General features: G+C 44.8%; 1 protein-coding gene across 1 annotated transcript in view; it reads left to right on the top strand.

The window, feature by feature from the left end:
• LOC144681152 (dynein axonemal heavy chain 8-like) overlaps window positions 1–26,353 on the top strand; it is a 1,929,890-nt gene that overhangs the window by 1,380,930 nt on the left and 522,607 nt on the right. The window contains exon 57 of the mRNA XM_078542879.1: window positions 12,006–12,198. Within this exon, the coding sequence (XP_078399005.1) occupies window positions 12,006–12,198 (193 nt within the window). The remainder of the gene's footprint in view (window positions 1–12,005; window positions 12,199–26,353) is intronic.

Below are 26,353 nucleotides of genomic sequence, written 5' to 3'. Positions count from 1 at the left end.
AGAGGGTGGTGACGGTCTGGAATGCGCTGCCTGGGAGGGTGGTAGAGGCAGGTTGCCTCACATCCTTTAAAAAGTACCTGGAGGAGCACTTGGCATGTCATAACATTCAAGGCAATGGGCCAAGTGCTGGTAAATGGGGTTAAGTAGGTAGGTCAGGTGTTTCTCATGTGTCGGTGCTGATCCGATGGGCCGAAGGGCCTCTTCTGCACTGTGTGATTCTGTGAGCATGAAACTATTGTCATAAAAAGCCAACTGGTCCACTAATGTGGAAGGAAATCTGCTGTCCTTACCTGGTCTGGCCTACATGTGACTCGAGACCCACAGCAATGTGGTTGACTCTTAAAAATGCCCTCTGAACAACAGCAATGAATGATGACCTGCAACACCAACGAACGGAAAAAAAGATGATGTATTAAATGAGCACATTGCATCTGCCTTTACCAAGGAAGAAGATTCGGCACACGTCATGGTGAAAGAAGAGGTAATTCAGACACATGATGGGTTTAAAATTGATAATGAGGAGGTTTTGGATAGGCTTTCTGTACTGAAATTTGAAGAGGCACCAGTGTAAGATATCACAGAGTAAGAACCCAGTATATGATAATCTATGTGAGACAGAGGATGCCCCCTCCTGTCCCACTTAATTCTGACCTACAAGATATGAACTCACATTCTTTAGTCAGAGAGTTTATTATGTATCACAAAGAAGTACAAAGTTAATATTTAAGCATCAATGTTCCCTGCTTCTGGGCTATCTGGGCCACAGTCTTCTCTTCTTTTCTTCCTGTGTTCTGTTGACTGTGGTCTGTTCTTTTCCACTGGATGTCAGCCAACTATGACTTGTAGCTTCTTTCTTTTACCCCCATCGAGATAACAAATGACAAATGTCAGGCGGATAATAGAGAACCGGGCTGAATATAGAAGGCCCAGAAGGGAAGTGAAGAAGCATGTGAGAAAAGTAATGAGAGAGTATGAAAAGAGACTGGCAGCTAACATAAAAGTGAATCCCAAAGTATTCTATAACATATAAATATTAAAAGGAGGAGTAGGGCTGATTAGGGACCAAAAAGAGGTTTTACTCAAGGAAGTGGGGGCATATCTGAAGTTTTAAATGAGTACTTACTATTGCCATATTAAGCCATAGTCTGTTTTGGCCAATATGATTGGATAAATTTGAGGTCATTGGTTGTCCATGCAATCCCAATGCTCAACACGTGGACCCTTGCAGGTGTTTCCTGTTTTTCAAAAGGTTCACATTTCTGTTACTAGCTTAATTTCTGCAATTCTGCAGTTTCACAGTTCATCTTGTCCTGCTTTTGTGCAAACAAGCCTCATCTTATCTCTATCATTGTTTTTACATATAGGGTTTAAACAGAGTATAGCATTGAAAAAAAAATCATAGTAAAGCAAGCATTAACACAAACAGACTTCAGTATATTGGTGCATGTAGCATATTAATTTAGCTGTTCTATCCTTCATAAGCATAAAATATGTTATAGTCTATGTCCCTGCAATGACCCATTTGAGTTTAATGTGGGCCCCCTTAAATCTGCATAACTTCCCCTTTTTCAGCATGGCTGGTTTCACGCACACACATTCCAACATTGATAAATTGACAGATTTCAGTGAACCATGCTTTGCAGTCCAAATTTGTAATTACAATTTCTGAAAAAGGATATTAGTGTTTTTTTTCTTTTATTCATTCACAGGATGTGGGCTTTGCTGGCTGGGCCAGCATTTATTGCCCATCCCTAGTTGTCCTTGAGGAGGTGGTGGTGAGCTGCCTTCTTGAACCGCTGCAGTCCATGTGGTGTAGGTACACCCACAGTGCTGTTAGGAAGGGAGCTCCAGGATTTTGACCCAGCGATAGTGAAGGGAGTGCAATATATTTCCAAGTCAGGATGATGAGTGACTTGGAGCAGAACTTCCAGGTAGTGGTGCTCCCATCTATCTGCTGACCTTGTCCTTCTAGATGGTAGTGCTCGTGGGTTTGGAAGGTGCTGCCTGAGGAGATAGACAAAGCATAAAAATCTACGAAACCCAACACCAGCACCAGATGAGATGCAGCCAACAATACTGACGGAAGTGAGAGTGGATGCACTGGCTATTATTTTCCAGTCTTCTTTAGATTCAGGGATGATGCAGGAGGACAGGGGAATTCAAATGTTCCACTCCTGTTCAGAAATGGGTGTAAAGATAAGCTCAGCAACTACAGGTCAGTCATTTTAATTTGTGGTGGGGAAACTTCTAGAAAGAATAATTCAGAACAAAATTATATTCTTTAAATGCCCCCATTTTGTTATCCTTTCTTTCTTTAGACCCTTAGTTAATTTACTTCATACCTCTTTCTCCATCTGATTTCCACTTTCGCCACATTCCTGTTTAAGAAATATTCATTCTTTTTGCAATTCACTCCATTGGCAGCCCATTTTGCTCTGTTCTCTGCTCAAACTATAATTTGACCATTGACATTGGTATCTTTGGGTTGAATTTTCTGGTTGATGGGGGATGTGGAGCGGGAGTGGGCGTGGGCGGGTGCGGACACAATCGGGTCTGTGCTGACATTTTACGCGGGAGGGCCAATTAAAGCCCGTCTAGCGTACTTCACAACTCCCATGCATAGTGGGAGTGGGCAGGTGGCGGCGGGCACGCTCAGGCTGCCAGGTCCAATGCCAACCCGGCGGCCTGCTTAAAGGAAGGCCCAGGCAGCATTGGAAAGGCTGCTCTCGATAGCTGGGCAAAGGGCTGTGCAAAGGGGCAATGACGTTCATGCAAGTCCGGTGGGTAGGCCATCGGGGCAGGCAAGGCCGGAGGGTAGGGCGGGGGGCCAGTGTGCCTCTCGTTTTTTGGATGACTTATTTGCTGTCCTCCTCGAAGGGGTGGCAGCACGGCAGGAGGTGATGGTTCCCCAGGACAGGGGGAGGAGGCCCCCCCACATGACTAAACGTGCCTGGGAGGAGGTTGCGGAGGTTGTGAGGTCCCGGGACGTGGTGCAGCATACCTGGATCCAATGTTGGAAGTGCTTCAATGACTGGTTGTGCTCCGGCACGGTGAGTACCATGTTGGCATTGGTCATTTAACCCAGCAGGTCAACTTACGCCCCTGCTGCCCCCGCACCCCCAGCCAAGTCAGAGTGAAGTAACTGGAATGAATCATTGACGGAATGTGTACTTTGCTGGGTAGGCCAGCAGATATTGCCCATGCTGAGGTCAGCCTGAGAGGGTGGTGAAGAGATGTGTTTTGCCCCCGCAGCATGTGTTACACTGAGTCTCACATGACTGGTTTGGGGACAACCTGGAGATGCTGCACCTTGGTGCTGTGTTTGACCTCGAGGACATCAGTAATCGGTAATCCATTTTGGAGGCTGATGAGGGCGCTGGTTCCTCCAGGGAGTGCAGACAGAGCCAAGCTTCTGGTATCTGTACAGGTACAAGCCTGTTTGTACAGGAGGGGAGGAAGAGAGGTCGAGCAACAGAAATAGGGGATTCTATAGTCAAGGGAACAGATAGGCGCCACTGTGGTCGTCAACGTGACTCCAGGTGCCAGGGTCCGAATGTCACTGAATGGCTGCAGGGCATCCTGAAGGGGGAGGGTAGTAAGGCAGAGGTCATGGTACATGTTGGTACCATTGATATAGGTAGAAAGAGAGATGAGGTTTTGCGTCAAGAATTCATGGAGTTAGGCAGTAGACTGAAAAGCAGGACCTCTCGGGTTGTAATCTCTGGATTACTCCCAGTGCCACGTGCTAGCAAGCACAGAAATAGGAGAATAGCACAGATGAATACGTGGCTTAAGAGTGGTGCAGGAGGGAGGGTTTTAAATTCCTGGATCATTGGGAACGTTTCTGGGGAAGGTGGGACCTGTATATCTACATCTGAGCCAGAGCGGGACTAACATCCTTGTGGGCAGGTTTGCTTGTGATGTTGGGAGCAGTTTAAACTAATTCAGCAGGGGAAGGGGGCACAGAATGTTAGCAGAATAGGGACACATCATAATACAGTAAAACAATCAAGTCAGAGGGAGTACAGCTGCATTAAGTTTCAAGGGAGTAAAGCAAGGCTGGATGGCCTCTACTTTAATGCCAGGAGTATTACAGGTAAAATGGATGAGTTAAGGGTGAGGATTGACATGTGGAATTGTGATATAGTAGACATCACAGAGATGTGGTTGAGGGAGGGGCAGGATTGGCAGCTCAACATTCCGGGATATAGAATCTTCAGGCGAGACAGGGGAGGGGGGTAAAAGAGGAGGAGGCATTGCATCATTAGTTAAGGAGCCAGTTACTGCAGTAAGGAGAGATGATATCTTGGAGGGGGCATCGAATGAAGCTTTGTGGGTAAAGTTTAGGAATAAAAAAGGGGCAGCCACATTGTTTGTTATAGATAGTCAGCGGGAAATTGAGGAGCAAATATGTGCACAATTTGCGAAGGTGTGTAAAAACAATAACAATAGGGTAATTATTATAGGTGATTTCAACTTTCCCAACATTAATTAGGAAAGACATAGTGTTAAGGGCTTGGATGGAGTGCATTTCTTGAAATGTGTCCAGGAGAACTTTTTCAGTCAATATGTAGAAGATCCAATAAGGGACGGCGCAGTGCTGGACCTAATTCTGGGGAATAGAAACATAGAAACTAGGAGCAGGAGTAGGACATTTGGCCCTTTGAGCCTGCTCCGCCATTCGTTATGATCATGCTGATCATCCAACTCAATAGCCTGCTCCCAATTTCTCCCCATACCCTTTGATCCCTTTCACCCCAAGAGCTATATCTAGCTCCTTCTTGAAAACATACAATGTTTTGGTCTCAACTACTTTCTGTGGTAACGAATTCCACAGGCTCACCACTCTCTGGGTGAAGAAATTTCTCCTCATCCATCCATGGTGAGCATGGAGGTCCAAAGTGACCTCACGTCGGCGCAGCAGCAGCTGCCTGTCATCTCTGCAGGCACCTCTCAGGGTGCTGTGGATGAGGGCGGCAGCTCCTCCACCCCTCTCCCAGTGACTGTAGCATCCGATGAGGCTGCAATGACTGGGGAGATGCCTGCTGTGGAACTGGCAGATCCCTCCCAGGCGGGACCAGCACAGGCTCCACGGGCCAGAGAATTCCCGCCAAGGTCATCAAGGCCAACAGGACAGCAGAGTCAGCAGGCTGTCTCAGATGCCACTCCCAGCGATGGGGCAGCACCAAGACGTAGCACCTGGAAACATAAACATAAGGCACCTTAGGCACACCACTGGTTTATCACTGGTGTTTTGTGTTGTGTCTTTATGATTTGCTTTAAATTGGAATACCATTGTCATTTTTTTGGATTAAGTTTCTTTGCTTCTGATATTAAATTCAAACATGTGACCATGGCTGAAGGTGCCTCTTTTCTTCTACATGTGTATTGTTTCCAAAAATGTTATGAGTGCATTGTGGGACATTCAGTTTTATAAACAAGGCCCTTAGTTACTGTTCCTAACCTTGCAAATTTGGCACTTGGGTATCGAGTATGGAGCTTACAACCCAGGCTTGAGCTGGAGGTCCATCTGTGGTGTGCTGGCTGAAAGTTCTTTGGATTAAAGCCTCCCGGGTGTCCCTGCCTCCCTGCAGTATGCCCTGGTCAGCGTCTGCCCCCTCAGCATATCCCTGTGCCTGCTTATCCTCGGACTCACTGCTGGACTCATCGTGTGCAGCCGCATCTACTGCGTCGACGTCTTCATCATCCACTGCGTCCCCCCTTTCCAGCGCAAGATTGTGGAGAGCGCAGCATGCAACCACTATCACCGATACATGATCTGGGGGGTACAAGAGTGCAGCCCCTGAGCGGTCCAGGGATCAGAAGTGCATCTTGAGAAGACCGATGGCTCTCTCCACCACAGCCCCTGTGGAGGCGTGGCTCTCATTGTAGCGCTGCTCAGCTTCAGTTCTTGCATGGCTGAGAGGTGTCGTGAGCCACCTTCTGAGGGGATAGCCCTTGTCACCCAGCAGCCATCCATCAAGCCAGGCTGGAGCACTGAAGAGCGCCGGCACCTGGGACTGTCTGAGGACGTAGGCGTCGTGGGAGCTGCCTGGGTACCTTGCACAGACTTGTAGAATCAGCATCCTGCAATCACACACTATCTGCATGTTCATGGAGTGGAAGACCTTCCTGTTGACGAAGGCACCGGGCTCACCTGCTGGTGCCTTGATGGCCACATGCGTGCAGTCTATAACACCCTGGACACGGGGGAAGCCAGCAATGGCCGCGAAGCTTCTGGCTCACTGTGTCTGACTTGCCTGGTTCGAACTGAAGTGGATGAAGGTCAATGCATGCCTGAACAGAGCGTCTGTAACCTGCTTGACACAAGTATGGACAGCTGATTGGGAGACACCGCAAAGATCACCCACCGAGCCCTGGAAGGAGCCAGAGGCATAGAAGTTGAGGGCAACTGTGACCTTCAGAGCCACTGGCATGGGGTGTCCACCCACACAGTTAGCGGAGATCTCAGGCCCTATCATCTGACAGATCATGTTGACTGTCTCCCTTGAGAGACGGAGCCTCCTTCGGCACTGCACCTCAGTCATATTGAGGTAGCTGCTTCGCCACCTGTATACCCTGGCAGCAGGATAGTGGCGTCTTCTGCGGACCCCTTCCGCCTTGGACTACCTCTTGGCCCTGCGCCCCTTGTGCCTGTGCCTGTCCTCCCAAAGGTGGCTCCCTTAGAGGCTGAATGTGCACTCCTGGCCTCCTCCCCCTTCCAGCCCTCCCTTCCTCCTCAGATGGGCTGCCTCCAGCGGACAGTTCAGCTCCCATTCTCAGGCTAAGGGAAGGCTTCCTGAAACCTGCAGGCCCAGAAAAGATTACTCACTGCAGTGTGCTAACCTGAAGGTTAACAGTCCAGACAAAGCAGCTGGAATGCGTATTGAAGTACTGCAGATCACACAGGCAAGTTTCAATAACTTTGAAAAATAAATACTTGACAGTGCACACTCGCAACCCCAGTGAGTCCTCTTATCCTGCCGTGGATGTGATTTACACAAATGTCTCCTACCCGCCTGCCCATTGTGCCTTTGCGCTGACCTGAAGATTGCATGGGCGGCAAAAAATCAGCATCGATTGGGGAGTCAAGGGCCTTAAGTGGCCCATTAATTATTGGCAGGCGCACATCAGACATCATCACGCACCTGCCCAATGAAATTTCGCGATGGCGAGCAGTGACATCAGAACGCTCGCCCGAGGTAACTGCGCATCATTTTACACACGGATGTGCAGGGCCTGCCCTTGCACGCCAAAGGGAATTTTCTGCCCTTTGTGTTGTAAGGGTGGCCAAGTTGTACTATTAGTAATGGAGTTTAACTGCAGACACTTTTTAATTGGAAACATTAAGTTTATTTACATTATACGCAGCTATATGTGTGCTTTCAACTCCATCTCTACGCTGTCTGCTGAGGTAGCCTGCACTACTCTCCTATTGATTACTACAGAGCATGTGATCTTTCCTAACCAGTATTATTCTTAAAGGTACATTACACACTAAATAAAACATACTTACTATATTCCTCCCTCTTTAAATTGGCTATACATATTATATTTACAAGTACATATTTTTCAAGACAACACAATATTTTCACTGGGTAAGGAATTTACAAGTTCAGTCTTTCAGGTGGCTTCCTAGTTCGTGTGGAAAGTTGCAGCTCCACAACTGCAGATTCTTGTCAGGAACCTCCTTTTCCGCAGTTGCCTGAGCATCAGGTGCTTTGGTAGGCACTTGCAGTTCTGTATCCTCAACTCTTACAGGAACATCAGACATGTCTGACCTGGGTTGAGTATCTTCAACAGGAAACACAGACGAGGTCATAGTCACTGGTGGAACCAAATCTTGGTGATTTGTCTCTCTCTTCCTTAAATAGTCCACATGTTTACAGATGATCCGGCTTTCCACCACTACGTGGTAAGATAGAGGCGTAGTCACCACACTTATTTCACCCGGTAAGCACTTTGGTCCTTCCCCGAAGTTCTTCACGTATACTGGCTCTCCCATGGTAAATTTCCTCTCACGACTATGCCAGTTGTGTCTAGTTTTTTGGCTTCCCTGTGTCCTTTCCACCTACCCCTCTAAGTTCAGTATTATTAACCTCAATCTCATGCTGAAACCATGTTTCAGCAATAACTCGGCAAGTGTGATACCTGTTGTTGTGTGAGGGGCCGTCCTGTAATGAAAAAGAAAGCGTGCTAGCTTGGTTGCTAAGGAATCTCCAGTTAGTTTTCTCATGCCTACCTTGAACGCTTGAATCGTCCTTTTGGCCAGTCCATTTGAGGAAGGGTGGTACGGTGCAGCCATTAAATGATACCATTGAGGCTGATAAACCGCTGAAACTCAGCACTTGTAAATGCCATGCCTTTACCAGAAATGACTACTTCTGGTAGTCCGTGAATGGCAAAACTCTGACATAGTTTCTTAAATGTAGCGCCCGACGTTGGTGATTTCACCTCATATACATCCAACCATTTTGAATGGGCATCGACAATGAGCAGAAACATTGTTCCCAGGAAAGGTCTAATGTAGTCAATGTGTAACTGCAGCCAGGGTGGCCACTCCCATGGGTGTAATGGAACTGTCACTGGTAACCTTTGCAGTTGCTGACATTGCACACAATGCTTTACCAAACCCTTTCTTTCGCCATCCATCCCTGGCCACCATAAATAGTTGCGTGCTATGGTCTTCATGCAGGAAATTCCTGAATGGGAACTGTGTACTTCAATTAAAAGAAGCTCCCTTCCCTTTTGAGGAACCATCACTCATGCACCCCACAATAAGATGCCATCCTGGCTGGTTATTTCATGTCTCCTGTTGAAGTACAGTTTCATTTCATCAGATACGAACTCCTGTAACCAATCATGTAGCACTTGTTCTCACACTTGAGGTAGGACTGGGTCCCAACTTGTACAGTCTCTGATCTGCCAAGCACATACTGGCGAGGAATCTAAGAAATTTAAAGTAAAACAAGTTCCTGTGGAACTAGGATGTGCTCATCATTTTCTTGTAAAGGCAAACGACTAAGGGCATTGGCGTTCGCGATTTGATTGCCAGGCCTATATACGAAAGTGTATTCGTATGCTGCCAGAATTAAGGCCCATTGTTGTATTCTTGCTGAAGCTATGGGTGGTATAGCCTTTTCCTCACTAAACAGACCTAGCAGTGGTTTGTGATCTGAAATGATTGTAAAACGGCGGCTGTGTACATACTGGTGAAATTTCTTGACACTAAAGATAATGGACAGACCTTCTTTTTCTATCTGTGAGTATCCCTTTTCTGTTGTGGTGAGTGTCCTTGATACATAGCCTATTGGCCGTTCTGTGCCCTCGTCCATCCGATAAGATAGCACTGCTCTCACTCCCTAGGGTGATGCATCACATGTCAGCACCAATTCTTTCATCTGGCCATAATGCACTAATAGATTGGATGAATGCAACAATTGTTTCACCTGTATGAAAGCTTCTTTCTGGGGTGCCTCTCAAGACCAATGTTGGTTTGTTTGAGTCGGGAATGCAGGGGAGCCAACACTGTGGACAAGTTGGGCAAGAACCGCCCATAGTGGTTGATCATTCCTAGGAATGATTTGAGCTCTGAGGTATTCTTTGGTACAGGTGCTTCTTTTAAGGCTCTCACTTTCTCCTCAACCAGGTGGAGGCCCTGTAAATCTACCTGGTGACCCAAATAGATTACCTCCCTCACTTCGAATGTGCACTTTTCTTTTTTGACGTACTCCAGCTTGCAATAAACATTTTAAGACTTCTAAGTTTGCCAAATGTTCTTTTTCAGTGAATCCTGTCACAAATACATCGTCTAAATAGACTACAACCTGGGGCAGTCCCTGCAGTAAGCTTTCCATTGTTCCCTGAAAGATGGCACAAGCTGAGGAGACACCAAAAGGCAATCGTGTATATTGGTATTAATTATGACAAATTCCCGGGAGGCATTATCGAACTCTAGTTGTTGATAAGCATGACTCATGTCAAGCTTTGTGTACGTTGTCCGTCCTGCCAGCTTGGCATATGGGTCTTCGATTTTTGGAATGGGGTGCCCATCCAATTTGGCTACTTTATTAACCGTCAGTTTGTAGCCTCCACAAAGGATGGGGACTATGGGTGCTGCACAATCTGAAAACTGAACAAGTTTTTGAACTGAACAATAACGCTCAGTTTCTCTAGCTTGTTCAGCTCAGTGTCTACTTTTTCTCGCAGTCCATATGGTACCGGTCTCACCTTCATGAAGCGAGGGGCTGCTTCTGGATCCACATAAATGTTGGTCTGCAGGTCCCGGATTTTCCCCAGTTCGTCTTTGAAGATGGTGGCATACTTTCTAAGTAGCTCTGGTAGCCCACATGTTCTCAACTGGAAGATTTCAGACAATTCTAACATTAACCAATTTTGTCTCCATCACGGGTAGCTGTGCCTATTGGCTTCCATAATGGACAATTACTCTACTTATGCCTTTTACTTGAATGTCTTCACCTATATATTTTTTAGCGTGGCAGCTATTTGTTCTAAACTTAATTTTGTTTACCATTATTCAAATATCTGAAGGTATGTTCCCCAATTACTGTAGTGGAGGCTCCCATGTGCCCTTCCATTTTAACAGGTTTGCCATTTACTTTCACTGTGACAAATATTGGTTCTGTCTTTCCAATTTTCAGATTAAACAATGAGTAAATGTTAGAATTTGTTACTTCAGGCTCCTTTACATTGTAGAATTCATTGGGCTTCTTCATTTGTCTACAAGCCTGCTAAATCTGTCCTTGCACTGCCTCATTATATGTCCATTTCTGTGACAGTAATAGTATTCAATTTTTTTAAACTGCCAATCACTAAAAGACTCTTTCCACCTCTATTAGAATTATTCTTCGATCTTGCTGCAAAGTTATTTTTCTTTATTCATCAGCTAGCGGGGGCTGTTTCCCACTTCTCAGCAGAATCTCACTTTTTGCACCTTTTCGCTTGAGGTTTCCTGCCTGGTGTGGAGGACAGCATCATTTTGCACACCCTGTATTGCTTTTGAAAATCTTACTGTGCTTTCCATGGCCAGTGTTAACTCTAGCGCCCCCTTGAAATCCAGGTTCACTTCGGACAATAATCTTTTCTGAATAGTGTCCGCTTTCACACTACATACTAAACAATCTCTGAGCATGTAGTTCAGAGTCGTACTGACCTCACAACTTTCCATTAGCTGCTTCACATTTGCTACGTAGCATGCAATTGTTTCATCAGGGGCTCTATTTTGCAAATTAAACCTGAACCCCTGCACCATGACTGAGAGCTTGGGTTGAAAGTGGTCCTTCATGAGGTCCACAAATTCATCAAAATCCTTCAAATCTGGGGCACTGGGTGCCATAAAACCACACGTTTTGCTCCCACAAGTACTCAAGTGAATCACTCACCTCTCCTCTTTCCCCATAATCTTGTTCACTTGAAAAAATAGTGTGAGGCGTTCTATGTATTGAGACCAATCATCTGTGGCTGGTTCAAAAGGATCAATTCTCCCAAGCTGCAGGATTTTGAGATAGAATTGAAGAAGTTATCCTAACAGAGCTCGCTATTTACAATCACTGGGTAAGGTACAGTGCCGATTTCTTTTTAACTTGATTTCTTCTTTTAATCCTGTTTTATCGTCATTGCCAGTTTGTTATAAGGGTGGCCGAGTTGTACTATTAGTAATAGAATTGGACTGCAGACACTTCTTAGGTGGAAACATTAAGTTTATTTACAATATACTCAGCAGCAACTATATGTGTGCTTTCAACCCCAACTCTATCTCTACACTGTCTTCCTGAGGTAGCCCGCGCTACTCTCCTATTGGTTACTACAGATCATGTGATCTTTCCTAACAGTATTATTCTTAGAGGTACATTACACACTAAAAACCATAATTACTACTTTGTAAAATTACATTTGTATAAGTTATGTACCCATTAAGGCATAAACATACAAATTTATGATGAATGGTAATAAAGATAATAATTGACTTTTATGTTACTTAATAGATTTGTAAACGAAGAGGATAAATATTGGTTTGAAAATGCTGTGACACGCGCCATTGGAGACAACATTGGAAGAGAAATGGCAGAAAAACTTCCCAAAGAGCCATACTTTGTTGATTTCCTTCAGGATATGCCAGAGCCAACTGGTGATGAGCCTGAAGATTATGTATTTGTTGTCCCTAAGATCTATGAAATGGTACAATATGGCACTGTCAGTTTTAAAGTAATTTTGTTAATTCTGCTATCAAGTGAATATAGGATAAGGTCTTTTCATTTTTTGAGCCTCAAATCCCATCTTCCTGGTTTCTTAACCAAGTTTCTCAATCATTTTTTTTCCTTAAAAATGTGTCTAATTTTCATTTGAATCTATTTGTACAAACAGTTCATTCATTCACATCTGCTCTGCCAAATTGCAGCTCTTTGGCTCATTGCCTGCTGATGCTTCATCCTGAGCTGTTTTGGTGGCAGTTTTTGTCAGTGGCAGTTTGCCATTGCCTTCCACTCCCTTGAGCAGTCAAGGAAACAGGTCTCAAGTCCATCTCAGCTGTAACTGGACATGCACTGTTGTTGTTATTTTGAACCACATACTAGCCATCTAAACAATTGTGCTAACCAACCCCACAAGTGAACTTCTACCAAACTTAATGTACAAAATCAGTCAAAACCATTCTGAATTCCTGGAGTGTATACGGGATGTTTTTCTGGACCAATACATTGAGGAACCAATGAGAGAACAGGCCATCCTCAACTGGGTATTATGTAATGAGAAAGGAATAATTGGCAGTCTAGTTGTGCGAGGCCCCTTGGGGATGAGTGACCATAATATGATAAAATTCTTCATCAAGATGGAGAGTGACGTAGTTGATTCTGAGACTTGGGTCCTGAATCTTAATAAAGGAAACTAAGATGGTATGAAGCATGAATTGGCTATGATGGATTGGGAAACGTTACTTAAAGGGATGAAGGTGGATAGGCAATGGCAAACATTCAAAGAGCACATGGGTGAACTGCAAGAATTATTTATTCCTGTCTGGCGCATAAGTAAAACAGGAAAGGTGGCCAAACCATGGCTTACAAGGGAAATTAGAGATAGTATTAGATCCAAGGAAGAGGCATACAAATTGGCCAGAAAAAACAACAGACCTGAGGATTGGGAGCAGTTTAGAATTCAGCAAAGGAGGACCAAGGGATTGATTAAGAAGGGGAAAATAGAGTACTAGAGTAAGCTTGCAGGGAACAAAAAAGCTGACTGTAAAAGTTTCTAGTCAGAAACAGGGGAATTTATAATGGGGAACAAAGAAATGGCTGACCAACTAAATACATACTTTGGTTCTGTCTTCACAAAGGAGTACACGAATAACATACCAGAAATGTTGGGGAACACAGGGTTTAGTGAGAGGGAGGAACTGAAAGAAATCAACATTGGTAGGGAAATGGTGTTGGGGAAATTCATGGGATTGAAGGCCGGTAAATCCCCAGGGCCTGATAATCTACATCCCAGAGCACTTAAGGAAGTGGCCCTAGAAATAGTGGATGCATTCATGGTCATCTTCCGAGATTCTTTCGACTCTGGAACAGTTCCCACAGATTTGGGAATAGCTAACGTAACCCTACTATTTAAAAAGGGAGGCAGAGAGAAAACAGGGAATTATAGACCAGTCAGCCTGAAGTCAGTAGTGGGGAAAATTCTAGAGTCCATTATAAAAGATTTAATAGCTGAGCACATGGAAAACATTGGCAGAGTCAGACAGAGTCAGCTTGGATTTATGAAAGGGAAATCATGCTTGACAAATCTACTGGAATTTTTTGAGGATGTAACTGATAGAGTTGATGAGGGGGATCCAATGGATGTGGTTTATTTGGACTTTCAGAAGGCTTTCGACAAAGTCCCACATAAGAGATTGGCGTGTAAAATTAAAGTGCATGGGATTGGGGGTAGTGTATTGAGATGGATAGAAAACTGTTCGGCAGACAGCAAACAAAGAGTAGGAATAAACAGGTCTTTTTCCGAATGGCAGGCAGTGACTAGTGGGGTACCGTAGGGTTCGGTCGTGGGACCCCAGTTATTCACAATATATATTCATGATTTAGATGAGGGAATTAAATGTAATATATCCAAATTTGCAGATGACACAAAGCTGGGTGGGAGGGTGAGCTGTGAGGAGGATGCAGAGATGCTTCAGTGCGATTTGGCCAAGCTGAGTGAGTGGGCAAATGCATGGCAGATGCAGTATTATGTGGATAATTGTGAGGTTATCCATTTTGGTAGCAAAAACAGGAAGGCAGATTATTATCTGAATGGCTATAAATTGAGAGAGGGGAATGTGCAACAGGACCTGGGTGTCCTTGTACACGAGTCGCTGAAGGTAAGCATGCAGGTGCAGCAGGTGGTAAAGAAGGCAAATGGTATGTTGGCCTTCATAGCCAGAGGATTCGAGTACAGGAACAGGGATGTCTTGCTGCAGTTGTACAGGGCCTTGGTGAGACCACACCTGGAACATTGTGTGCAGTTTTGGTCTCCTCATCTGAGGAATGATGTACTTGCTATAGAGCGAATGCAGCGAATGTTTACCGGACTGATTCCTGGGATGGTGGGACTGACATATGAGGAGAGATTGAGTCGATTAGGATTATATTCGCTGGAGTTCAGAAGAATGAGGGGGGATCTCATAGAAACCTATAAAATTCTAACAGGACTAGACAGGGAAGATGCAGGAAGGATGTTCCCGATGGTGGGGGAGTCCAGAACCAGCGGTCACAGTCTGAGGATACGGGGTAGACCATTTAGGACTGAGATGAGGAGAAATTTCTTCACCCAGAGAGTGGTGAGCCTGTGGAATTCGTTACCACAGAAAGTAGTTAAGACCAAAACATTGTATGTTTTCAAGAAGGAGTTAGATTTTGCTCTTGGGGCGAAAGGGATCAAAGGGTATGGGGAGAAAGCAGGAGCAGGCTATTGAGTTGGATGATCAGCCATGATCATAATGAATGGTGGAGCAGGCTCGAAGGGCCGAATCGCCTACTCCTGCTCTTCGTTTCTATGTTTCTATTACTGTAACTTCCCTAGTTACCCATGTATTGTAGTGTGAAGCTGTAAAGACCAGAAAGACCCAGATTCAATTCCAAATTTGTCTTGGCATCTGAATCAGTCAGGGAAATTATGAGAGCCTCAGCAAAACCTAGATCATAAAACAGATTCTTAGTTGCCATATCATAAGCTAAAGTATACACTTGAAGAAAGAAAATGACAAAAGCTTTGGGTTTTGTGACGATGTTCTCTCCATGGACAAAAGATATGGGGGTAAAAAAGGTTATGGCAATTTGTACACATGACTTACGGTGCATGTACCTGAACTGTAACACCCAAGGCTTGCCTAAAATTGGGCATCCAACCTTTTTTCAATATTGAGGGACGTACTGACATTCCAATTTTAGGCAGCCTGCCTCAACAGCAACTATCTTCAGCTAAATTATGGTGGCTGTGTGTTGAAAGGGAACAACTGGAGGTTGGTTGACAGTGGCCCTCAGGAGCATTGTGAAGCCAAAACGAGTTTTTCTGCTTCTCCTAGGCTTCATAGTAGATATAGGAGGCTCTCATTCTCCCTCATATTCCAAATGACTCCAGCTGCTCCTCAAACTTGGAAATCTTAAGATCAAGTTCAAGTGGCTGGAGAACTTTCTACACATGTGGTCCCCTAAGGCACATGAAGTATCCTGAAATTTCCAAATGACACAGGGATTGAGGTAACAGGTTTCAGCTGCCCATCCATGTTCTAACTAGCTCCATTCCCTCTTTTAGAGCTTAGTACTTTTTGAAACAACTAATTTAATTATTACCTTTAGATATACTTTGTGATAATACTCTTATTAATTCACTGTTCAGTTACCCTGATTGAAAGTCTATGCTTTGCTCGAGCCACCATCCATCTTTCCTCATCTAAATCTACCATTGTAACCATCTATTTTCTTCTCTCTCAAATAGTTGTCCAACTTCCCCTTAAATACAGCTATACTTTTTACTTTAACCATTCCATATGGTAGCAAATTTCACATTCCTAGCACTCTTTGGGTAAAGAAATTATTTTGTCTCTGAATTCCCAATTGGGTTCTTTGGTAAGCAGTTTATATATGACTTCTAGTTATGCTCTTCCCCACAAGAGGAAACATTTTCTCTGAATTCACTATATCAAAAGCTGTCATAAATTCAAAGCCATCTATTAGGTCACCCTTCTTTTCACAAGAGAGAAGAGACCCAGCCTGTCAATCTCTTCCTGATATGTATATCCACACATATCTGATATCATTCTTGTAAATTTTCTCTGCGCCCTCTCCCGTGTCTTTTTTTTTATTCATTCACGGGATGTGGGCTTCGCTGACTGGGCCAGCATTCATTGCCCATCCCTAGTTGCCCTTGAGAAGGTGGTGGTGAGCTGCTTTCTTGAACCGCTGCAGTCCATGTGGTGTAGGTACACCCACAGTGCTGTTAGGAAGGGAGCTCCAGGATTTTGACCCAGCAACAGTGAAGGAACGGTGATATATTTCCAAGTCAGGATGGTGAATGACTTGGAGGAGAAATTCCAGGTGGTGGCGTTCCATCTACCTGCTGCCCTTGTCCTCCTGGGTGGTAGTGGTAGTGGGTTTGGAAGGTGCTGCTTGGTGAATTCCTGCAGTGCATCTTGTAGATGGTACACACTGCTGCTACTGTGCGTCGGTGGTGGAGGAAGTGAATGTTTGTGGATGTGGTGCTAATCAAGTGGACTGCATTGTCCTGGATGGTGTCCAGCTTCTTCAGTGATATAGGAGCTGCACTCATTCAGGCAAGTGGGGAGTATTCCATCACACTCCTGACTTGTGCCTTGTAAATGGTGGACAGGCTTTGAGGAGTCAGGAGGTGAGTTACTCGCCACATAATTCTTAGCCTCTGACCTGCTGTTGTAGCCACGGTATTTATACGGCTAGTCCAGTTCAATTTCTGGTCAATGGTAACCCCCAGAATGTTGATAGTGGCGGATTCAGTGATGGTAATGCCATTGAACATCAAGGTGTGGTTGGAGATGGCCATTGCCTGACACTTGTGTGGTGCGAATGTTACTTGCCGTTTGTCAGCACAAGCCTGGATATTGTCCAGGACTTGCTGCATTTGGACGTGGACTGCTTCAGTATTTAAGGAGTTGCGAATGGTGCTGAACATTATGCAATCATCTGCGAACATCCCCACTTCTGACCTTATGATGGAAGGAAGGTCATTGTTGAAACAGCTGAAGATGGTTGGGCTTAGGACTCTACCCTGAGGAACTCCTGCAGTGATGTCCTGGAGCTGAGATGATAGACCTCCAATAACCACAACCATCATCCTTTGTGCTAGGTATGACTCCAACCAGCTGAATTTTCACCCTGATTCCCATTGACTCCAGTTTTGCTAGGGCTCCTTGATGGCACACTCAGTCAAATGCTGCCTTGATGTCAAGGGCAGCCACTCTCACCTCACCTCGGGAGTTCAGTTCTTTTGTCCATGTTTGAACCAAGGCTGTAATGAGGTCAGGAGCTGAGTGGCCCTGGAGGAACCAAACTGCATCAGTGAGCAGGTTATTGCTAAGCAAGTGCCACTTGGTAGCACCGTTGATGACGCCTTCCATTATATTACTGATGATGGAGAGTCGACTAATGGGGCAGTAATTGGCCGAGTTGGATTTGTCCTTTTTGTGTACAGAACATACCTGGGCAATTTTCCACATAGCCGGGGTAGATGCCAGTGTTGTAGCTATACGGGAACTGCTTGGCTAAGATTGTTGGTCATCCACAGTAACCTTGGGATTAACTCCCCACCCAGGATCAACATCCCCAAGACTGAATCCCCCCTCCCGGGGCATGGACTTAAGTGGTACCTCGGCTTCCTCTGGCCTGCTCCCTGTCCAGCTGGAAGCCAAGCCTGTAAAAAAGCCTGGCCTTTTTGAGGCAGGACAACTGTCTCTGCTGTCACATGGATGCAATAATGTAAAAACATCACACAGTTTGCAGCGGTTCAAGAAAACTTACCACCACCACCTTCTCAAGGGTAATTAGGGATGGGCAACAAATGCTGCCCTTACCAGCGACATTAACATCCCGTGAATGAATAGAAACAAAATAACTGTGGAGTTAACACTGACGCCTGGGTTCCTTGCACTCTGCTGACTCCCCTGCACTCCTGGTGGGTTAGCCAATTGCTAGCCAATAGTGGCATGTCCTGGAGCATGTCTTCAGTACTTTTGCCGAAATGTTGTCAGGGCCCATAGTCTGTGCAGTATCCAGTGCCTTCACCGTTTCTTGATATCAAATGGAGTGAATCGAATTGACTGAAGATTGGCATCTGTGATGCTGGGCATCTCTAGAGGAGGCTGAGATGGATCATCCACTTAACACTTCTGGCTGAAGATTGTTGCGAATGCTTCAGCCTTATCTTTTACACTGCTGTGCTGGGCTCCTCCATCATTGAGGATGGGGATATTTGTGGAACCACCTCCTCCAGTGAGTTTTTTAATTGCCCACCAACATTCACGACTGGATATGGCAGGACTGCAAAGCTTAGACCTGATCCATTGGTTGAGGGATCACTTAGCCATGTCTATCACTTGCTGCTTATGCTGTTTGGCACGCAAGTAGTCCTGTTTTATAGCTTCACCAGATTGACCCCTCATTTTTAAGTATGCCTGGTGCTGCTCCTGGCATGCCCTCCTGCACTCTTCATTGAACCAGGGTTAATTGCCTGGCTGGATGGTGGTGTTAGAGTGGGGGAAATGCCGGGCCATGAGGTTACAGATTGTGTTCGAGTACAACTCTGTTGCTGCTGATGGTCCACAGCGCCTTATCGATGCCCAGTCTTGAGTTGCTAGATCTGTTCAAAATCTATCCCATTTGGCACAGTGGTCTTGCCACACAATACGATGGAGGGTATCCTCAATGTGAAGGCAGGACTTCGTCTCCACATTGACTGGGTGGTCACCCCTACTGATACTGTCATGGACAGATGCATCTACAGCAGGCAGGTTGGTGAGGATGAGGTCAAGTATGCTTTTCCCTCTTGTTGGTTCCCTCACCACCTGCTGCAGATGCAGTCCAGCAGCTATATCATTTAGGACTCGGCCAGCTCGGTCAGTAGTGGTGCTACCGAGCCACTCTTGGTGATGGACATTGAAGTCCCCTACCCAGAGAACATTGCCACCCTCAGTGCTTCCTCCAAGTGATGTTCAACATGGAGGAGTACTGATTCATCAGCTGAGGGAGGGTGGTACGTGGTTATCAGCTGGAGGCTTCCTTGCCCATGTTTGACCTGATACCATGAACTTCATCCTTTTTAAAGTAGTGTGGTCACAACTGCATGTTATAATCTAAGTGTGATCTAACCAAGGTTTGATATAGGTTTAGCATAACTTCCCTTATTTTCAAAGTTATCCCTCTAGAAATAAAGTCTAATACTTGGTTTGCTTTCTTTTGTGGCTTTGCTAATCTGAGGCACAACTATTAGTAATTGATGTATTCGTACTCTGAGATCCCCTTGTTCCTCCATCTCACATGGGCTTGCACCTTTCAAGTTATAAATGATCTCCCAACATGTGCTACTTCAGATGTATCTGTGCTGAACTACATTTGCCATTTACTTGCCCATTCAGCATGTTTATGAATGTATTTTTGTAATTTGCTGCAGTCATGCTCAGTATTGACTATCTCCCACAATTTGGGGGATATTCTCCACAAATTTAGAAACCATGGGCTGGATTTTTCCGTCGGCGAGCAGGGGGCGAGGCCCGCTCGCCGACGTGAAAATAACGTGGGATGACGTTGGGGAGAACCCCCAACATCATCCCGCCCCATTTAAATCTTCAGGAAGGCGGGGGCACAGTGCGATCAGCTGTCCGCCTGTCGACCTGTCAATAGCCAATTGAGGCCATTGACGGGATAATTAAAACAATTAAAGGACCTGGCCATCCAACCATAAGGCTGGTGGGCAGGCCAAGAGCCCCGGTGGGCTTCTGAAAAAACATGAAACCTCATCCACCGGCGGGATGAGGTTTCATGTAGGTTTTTAAAAAGTTTATTAAAGTTTTTGTGAAATTTATTAACATGTCCCATCTCGTGTGACATTATCACATGGGGGGGACATGTTAATGATTTTTTTATTTTTAAATTTTAAAGTTTGAAAAACTTTCAGCGATCTCCCTGAGGCAGCACTTGGCCTCAGGGAGATGTGCGCTCTTTCGAGCGCATTTGCGAAAGAGCACACTCTTGCATTTGGGGAATCCCCCTCCCGCCCGCACAGGAAGTGCATAGCGCTTCCTGACGGGCGTCACACTGGGCGGGCCTTAATTGGCCCGCCCACTTAAAATGGTGGCAGGGCCCGCTTCTCCGGCGGAGATCGGCTCCCCGCCCACCGGAGATTGGGTCGGGCCCACCTGTCCGACAGGCAAGAAATTCAGTCCTCTGTTTTTGATTTCAAAGCCCAAATCGCTAATGTAAATTGTATTAGCATTGATCCTGGTGGAACAGCATGGACAGGGTCTTCCGGTCGGTGAGCAGGGGCGGGGTCTGCTTGCCGATGCGTAAAATGATGCAGGATGACATCGGGTGGAACTCCCAACATCACCCCCCGTCATTTCCGTTTTCAGGTGGGCGGGGGTGCAGCTGAGTCAGCTACAGCCCGCCGACCTGTCAACGGCCTTTTCAGGCCATTGAAAAACTAACTAAGGTCGTTAATGGACCTGCCCATCCAATCTTAAGGTTGGCTGGTGGGCTTCAGAAAAAGCATGAAACCTCATCCATGGGTGGGATGAGGTTTCATGAGGGTATTTAAATTTTTAAGAAAGTTTTCAATAAAACTTAAGGACATGTCTCAATTCATGTGACAGTGTCACATGAGGGGACATGGCAGGGAATTTTTTAAACATGTTTATTAAAAGTTTTAAATCGGAATTAATTTCACTGAGGCAGCATTTAGCGTCAGGGAGACGTGTGTGCTCTTTCGCACGCATGTGCGAAATAGTGGACTCCCGGCTGAGGGAATTCCACCCTCACCGCACAGGGAGGGCGTAGCGCTTCCTGGCAGACATCATGATGCCTTAATTGGCCTGCCCACATAAAATGGCAGCACGCCCCAGATCAGGGGCGCTGATCGGAGGCCTGCCCGTGCCCATTCCTGCACTTGCCCCCCCAACAGGGGGAAAGTTTTTCCCCATGCGCTTCCTACCTTCTGCCACTCTGAATAACCACCCTTGACTCCCACTCTCTGCTTTTTATCTTGAAGCCAGCTGGCAATCCATTAGAACCACAGAACCATAGAAAAGTTTCAGCGCAGAAGGAGGCCATTTGGCCTATCTTGTCCATGCCAGCGCGAGGACACCCAGGTGCCCTTTCTAATCCCACCTTCCTGCACCCGACCAGCCCTGCAGCTTACAGCACTTAAGGTGCAGATCCAGGTACTTTTTAAAAGAATTTAGAGTTTCTGCCTCTACCACCAACTTGGGCAGCGAATTCCAGACACCCACTACCCTCTGCGTAAAAAAGTTCTTCCACATGACCCCCTACACCTTCTACCACTTATCTTGAATCTATGTCCCCTGGTTCGAGAATTCTCCACCAAGGGAAACAATTTTATCCTGTCCACTCTATCTATTCCCCTCATAATTTTGTACACCTCAATCAAGTCACCTCTCAGCCTTCTTTGTTCTAAGGAAAATAACCCCAACCTATCCAATCTCTCCTCATAGCTACACTTTTCTAACCCTGACAACATTCTTGTAAACCTCCTCTGCACTCGCTCCAGAGCTATTACGTCCTTCCTGTAATGTGGTGACCAGAACTGCACACAATACTCCAGTTGTGGCCTCACCAGTGTTTTATACAATTCCAACATTATATCCTTACTTTTATATTCTATACCTCTGCCAATGAAGGAGAGTATTCCATATGCCTTCTTTACAACCTTGTCTACTTGAACTGCTGCCTTCAGGGACCTGTGTATTTGTATGCCAAGATCTCTGACTTCATCTACCCCTCTTAGTATATTCCCATTTATTGTGTGATCACTGTAACTGTTTGACCTCCCTAAATGTATGACATCACACTTCTCTATGTTAAAATCCATCTGCCAGATTACCGCCCACTCCATCAACCCATCTATATCATTTTGGAGCTTATGGCTATCTTCTACACTTTCCACCACTCGGCCAATCTTTGTGTCATCTGCAAATTTCCCAATCGTGCCCCCCATGTTCACGTCCAAAGCGTTAATATATAACACAAACAGCAAGGGTCGCAACACCGAGCCCTGTGGAACACCACTTGAGACAACTTTCCATTTGCAAGGGCATCCATCGACCATTACCCTTTTTTGCTTGTTACAAAGCCAACCTTTTATCCAGTTTGCCACATTACCCTGAATTCCATGGGCTTTTACTTTCCTGACCAATCTGCCATGTGGGACCTTGTCAAATTTCTTGCTAAAATCCATGTACACAACATCGACTGCACTACCTTCATCAACCCTTCTTGACACTCCCTCAAAGAATTCAATCACATTTGTGAGGCAAAACCTTCCTTTAACAAATCCATGGTGACCATCCCTGACTAGTCCATGCCTTTCCACATGACAGTTAATCCTATCTCTCAGGATTGATTCTACTAATTTGCTCACCACCGACGTAAGACTAACTGGCCTATAATTGTTTGGCATTTCCTTTGATCCCTTTTTAAACAATTGAACTACGTTTGCATTTCTCCAGTCCTCCAGTACCTCCCCTGTATCTAGTGAAGATTGGAGAATCATCCTCAGAGCATCTACTATCTCCTCCCTGACTTCCTTCAACAGCCTCGGAAACAATCCACCTGGCCCTGGTGACTTATAAACTTTCAAGAATTTCAACCCTTCGAGTACTTCCTCTCTCTTTATGACTATCCCGTCCAATATCTCACAGTGTTCCTCCTGGACTACCATATCTACACCCTCCCTTTCCTTTAACATGGAGACAAAATATTCATTCAAAACCCTTCCCACAGCCTCTGCATCTACACACAAGTTTCCATCTTCATCTCTGATAGGTCCCACCCTTTCCTTAACTAACCCTTTAGCATTAATGTTGTGGTAAAACATCTTTGGGTTATCTTTAACTTTACTTGCTAATCTCTTTTCATGCCCTCTCTTTGATTTCCTTATTTCCTTTTTTACTTCATCCCTGCACTTCCTATATTCGTCCAAGCTATCTGCAGTGCTTCGTTCTTTGTACCTATCGTACGCTTTCTTTTTCTGTTTGATCTTCCCCTGTATTCCTCTAGACAACCAGGGGAGTCTTTGGCAGTACTGTCACTTGTTCCATGACTTCACATTTTCTGACCTTATTAGCCTATTATGCGGCAGCTTATTGAAGTCCATTTGCAAATCCAGAAATAATACATCTACTGCATTGTCATTGTCTACTCCCTGCTACCTCTTCAAAAAATTCAATAAGGTTGGCCAAGCAAAATTTTCCATTTTGAAATCCATGCTGACAACTCATTAATATATTTTTCATTACTAGTTGTTCTTCTATTCTCTTCTTTTATAAGGATTCCACTTTTTTCTACCACTGGCATTAAACTAATGGTCTACAATTCCACAGACGTGTTCTGTCCCCCTTCTTAAAAATAAGAATTACATTAGTCAATTGCCAGTCCACTGGCACTACACCTTTGTCTAATGAATTATTAAATATGGGTAGCAATGCCTCTGGTATCTCTTCCAGAAATTCTTTTAAAATGCATGGATGTAATCCACCCAGACCAGGGGTCTTATCCTCTTTGAATTTAATTAGTTTACTCATTACATTCCCTTTTTTATTTTAAATGCACTTATCTCTTTTGTCTTCTCATCAATCAATATCATGTTCCATCCCCCTGGTAAATAACCAAGCAAAATTACTTTTTAATATGTCTGCCATCTCTCAATCTGTCTGCCTGCGGTATTATCCTGTCTGTCCCTGAATGGTCATTTTCCCATCATAGTCTTCCTTTTATTTAAATTGATGTGCCTGTAAAGACATTTGATTATTTTGTTTTGTGATAATTTAATTTCATCATTACTCTTTGCCTTCCTATTGTTTTACTTTTCTCCTAAGTCTGTTTGTGTTCTCTCTTATTGTGCACACCTCTGCTGCCTTTTGTACTTAATGCATGCTTCTTTCCTAGATGTTAATTCTTCTCATGTCTTTATTCATCCGTGGAGTTCCACAAGTGTTTAGTTTGCTTTCTCTTCTTAACAAAATATACTTTTTCTCCACTCTGTTGAAAACTTGTTTTAAATGTTTCCCAGTTTTGTTCTATGTTGTTATTTCACACATTTTATTTGCCCAAATTTTATTCTCAGACACTCAAAATCAGCTTTTTGCGAAGCTATTAACTTGGTTTTCATCATACTTAATCATTTTCAAACATCAGAGCTTATTACATATGTTTATTATTCTTGCATGGGGTGTGAGCATTGCTGACAAGGTCAACATTTGTTTCCCAGCCCTTGAACTGAGTTGCCTTACTAGGGCTGCTTCAGAGGGCAGTTAAGAGTCAACCACATTGCTGTGGGTCTGGAGTCACTTGTAGGCTAGACCAGGTAAGGATGGCAGGCTTCCTTCCCTAAAGGATATAAGTGAGACAGATAGGTTTTTACAACAATCGTTGATAGTTTTATGGTCACCATCACTAAGACTAGCTTTCAATTCCAGATTTTATTATTTGAATTTAAATTCCACAATCTTCCATGGTGGGATTTGAACCCGTGTCCCCAGAGCATTAGCCTGGTTCTCTGAATTACTCCAGTGACATTACCACCACCTCCCCACCATCACTATTGCCTAGACATTCCTGTTCTCTTACTTCTCTTTGCTTCATCCCCGGTCACTCGATCTAATCATGAATCTTCCCTACAGCTTTTTATGTATTGGGTTAGAAAGGAGTCCTGTACACATTGTAGGAACTCTATTCCTTTATCCCCTTTACCTACATTTTTCTGTTAAATTAATATCAGAGGAGTTCAAATCACCCATGATTATTATTTTATGGTTTTTACACAATTCTGTAATTTGTCTGCATCTACCTTCCTCACCACTTCCACTATTGGGTGGTCTGTAGACATGATCTATTCGTGTGATGGATGCTATTTTTGTCTTGCTGATAGGTGCTTCCCTTTTTGCTACTGCTGTTATGTTATCCTGGAAATGCGCAGCTACTTCACCTCACTGTTTTCTTTCTCTATCTTTTCTAAATATGTTATTCCCTGTAATGTTTACTTCCCATTCCTGGTTTTTTTGTAATCATACCTCAGCTATCCCTACTATGTCTGGTTCCTCCCAATGCATGATTGTTTCTTGCTCTCCTGTTTTATTATTTTTATGAAGATATGTTACATGGAATATTAATTTAGAATGTCATGGTATACATATATTACAACATCACCGGCTGAATATGAATACATTTACGTTGAACTTTTTGAAAAGAAGACTTTTTCTAAGCAAAGAAACTGGCCCACAGTAGCTACTATGTTATATTTGCAAAGGACACAAGATGCTTTATGGACACAGAGTGTCCAAGTCTCTCAGAGACAGTGGCTAAAATAAGCCCAGATTGAAACCAGGGAGAGGTAAGAGAGCCAGAGTGATCCAGCTACTGCGTATGAACTAACAGACAGACTGCCATGGGGATAGGAAGGGCAACAGCCTTACACCTGTTCTCTTTTTTTATTCATTCATGGGATGTGGATGTTGCTGGCTAGGCTAGCATTTATTGCCCATCCCTAATTGCCCTTGAGAAAGTGTTGGTGAGCTGCCTTCTTGAACTGCTGTAGTCCTTGTGTTGTAGGTACACCCACAGTGCTATTATGGAGGGAGTTCCAGGATTTTGACCCAGCGACAGTGAAGGAACGGCGATGTATTTCCAAATCAGGATGTTATGTGGCTTGGAGGGGAACTCCCAGGTGGTGCTGTTCCCATCTATCTGCTGCCCTTGTCCATCTAGATGGTAATGTTCGTGGGTTTGGAAGGCGCTGTCGAAGGAAACTTGGTGAATTCCTGCAGGGCATCTTGTAGATAGTACACACTGCTGCCACTGTGCGTTGGTGGTGGAGGAAGTGAATATTTGTGGATGGGGTGCCAATCAAGTGGCTGCTTTGCCCTGAATGGCGTCAAGCTTCTTGAGTGTTGTTGAAGCTGCACTCATCCAGGCAAGCGGGGAGTATTCCATAACACTCCTGACTTGTTTCTTGTTGATGGTGGGCAGGCTTTGGGAGCTAGGAGGTGAGTTATTCGCTGCAGGATTGCTAGCCTCTGACCTGCCCTTGTAGCCACAGGATTTATATG

Source organism: Cetorhinus maximus, chromosome 5 (genome assembly GCF_964194155.1).
Source record: "Cetorhinus maximus chromosome 5, sCetMax3.hap1.1, whole genome shotgun sequence".
NCBI lineage: Eukaryota > Metazoa > Chordata > Chondrichthyes > Lamniformes > Cetorhinidae > Cetorhinus > Cetorhinus maximus.
The sequence above is the reverse complement of the archived record's forward strand: the minus strand, read 5'-3'. Positions and strand labels throughout refer to the sequence as shown.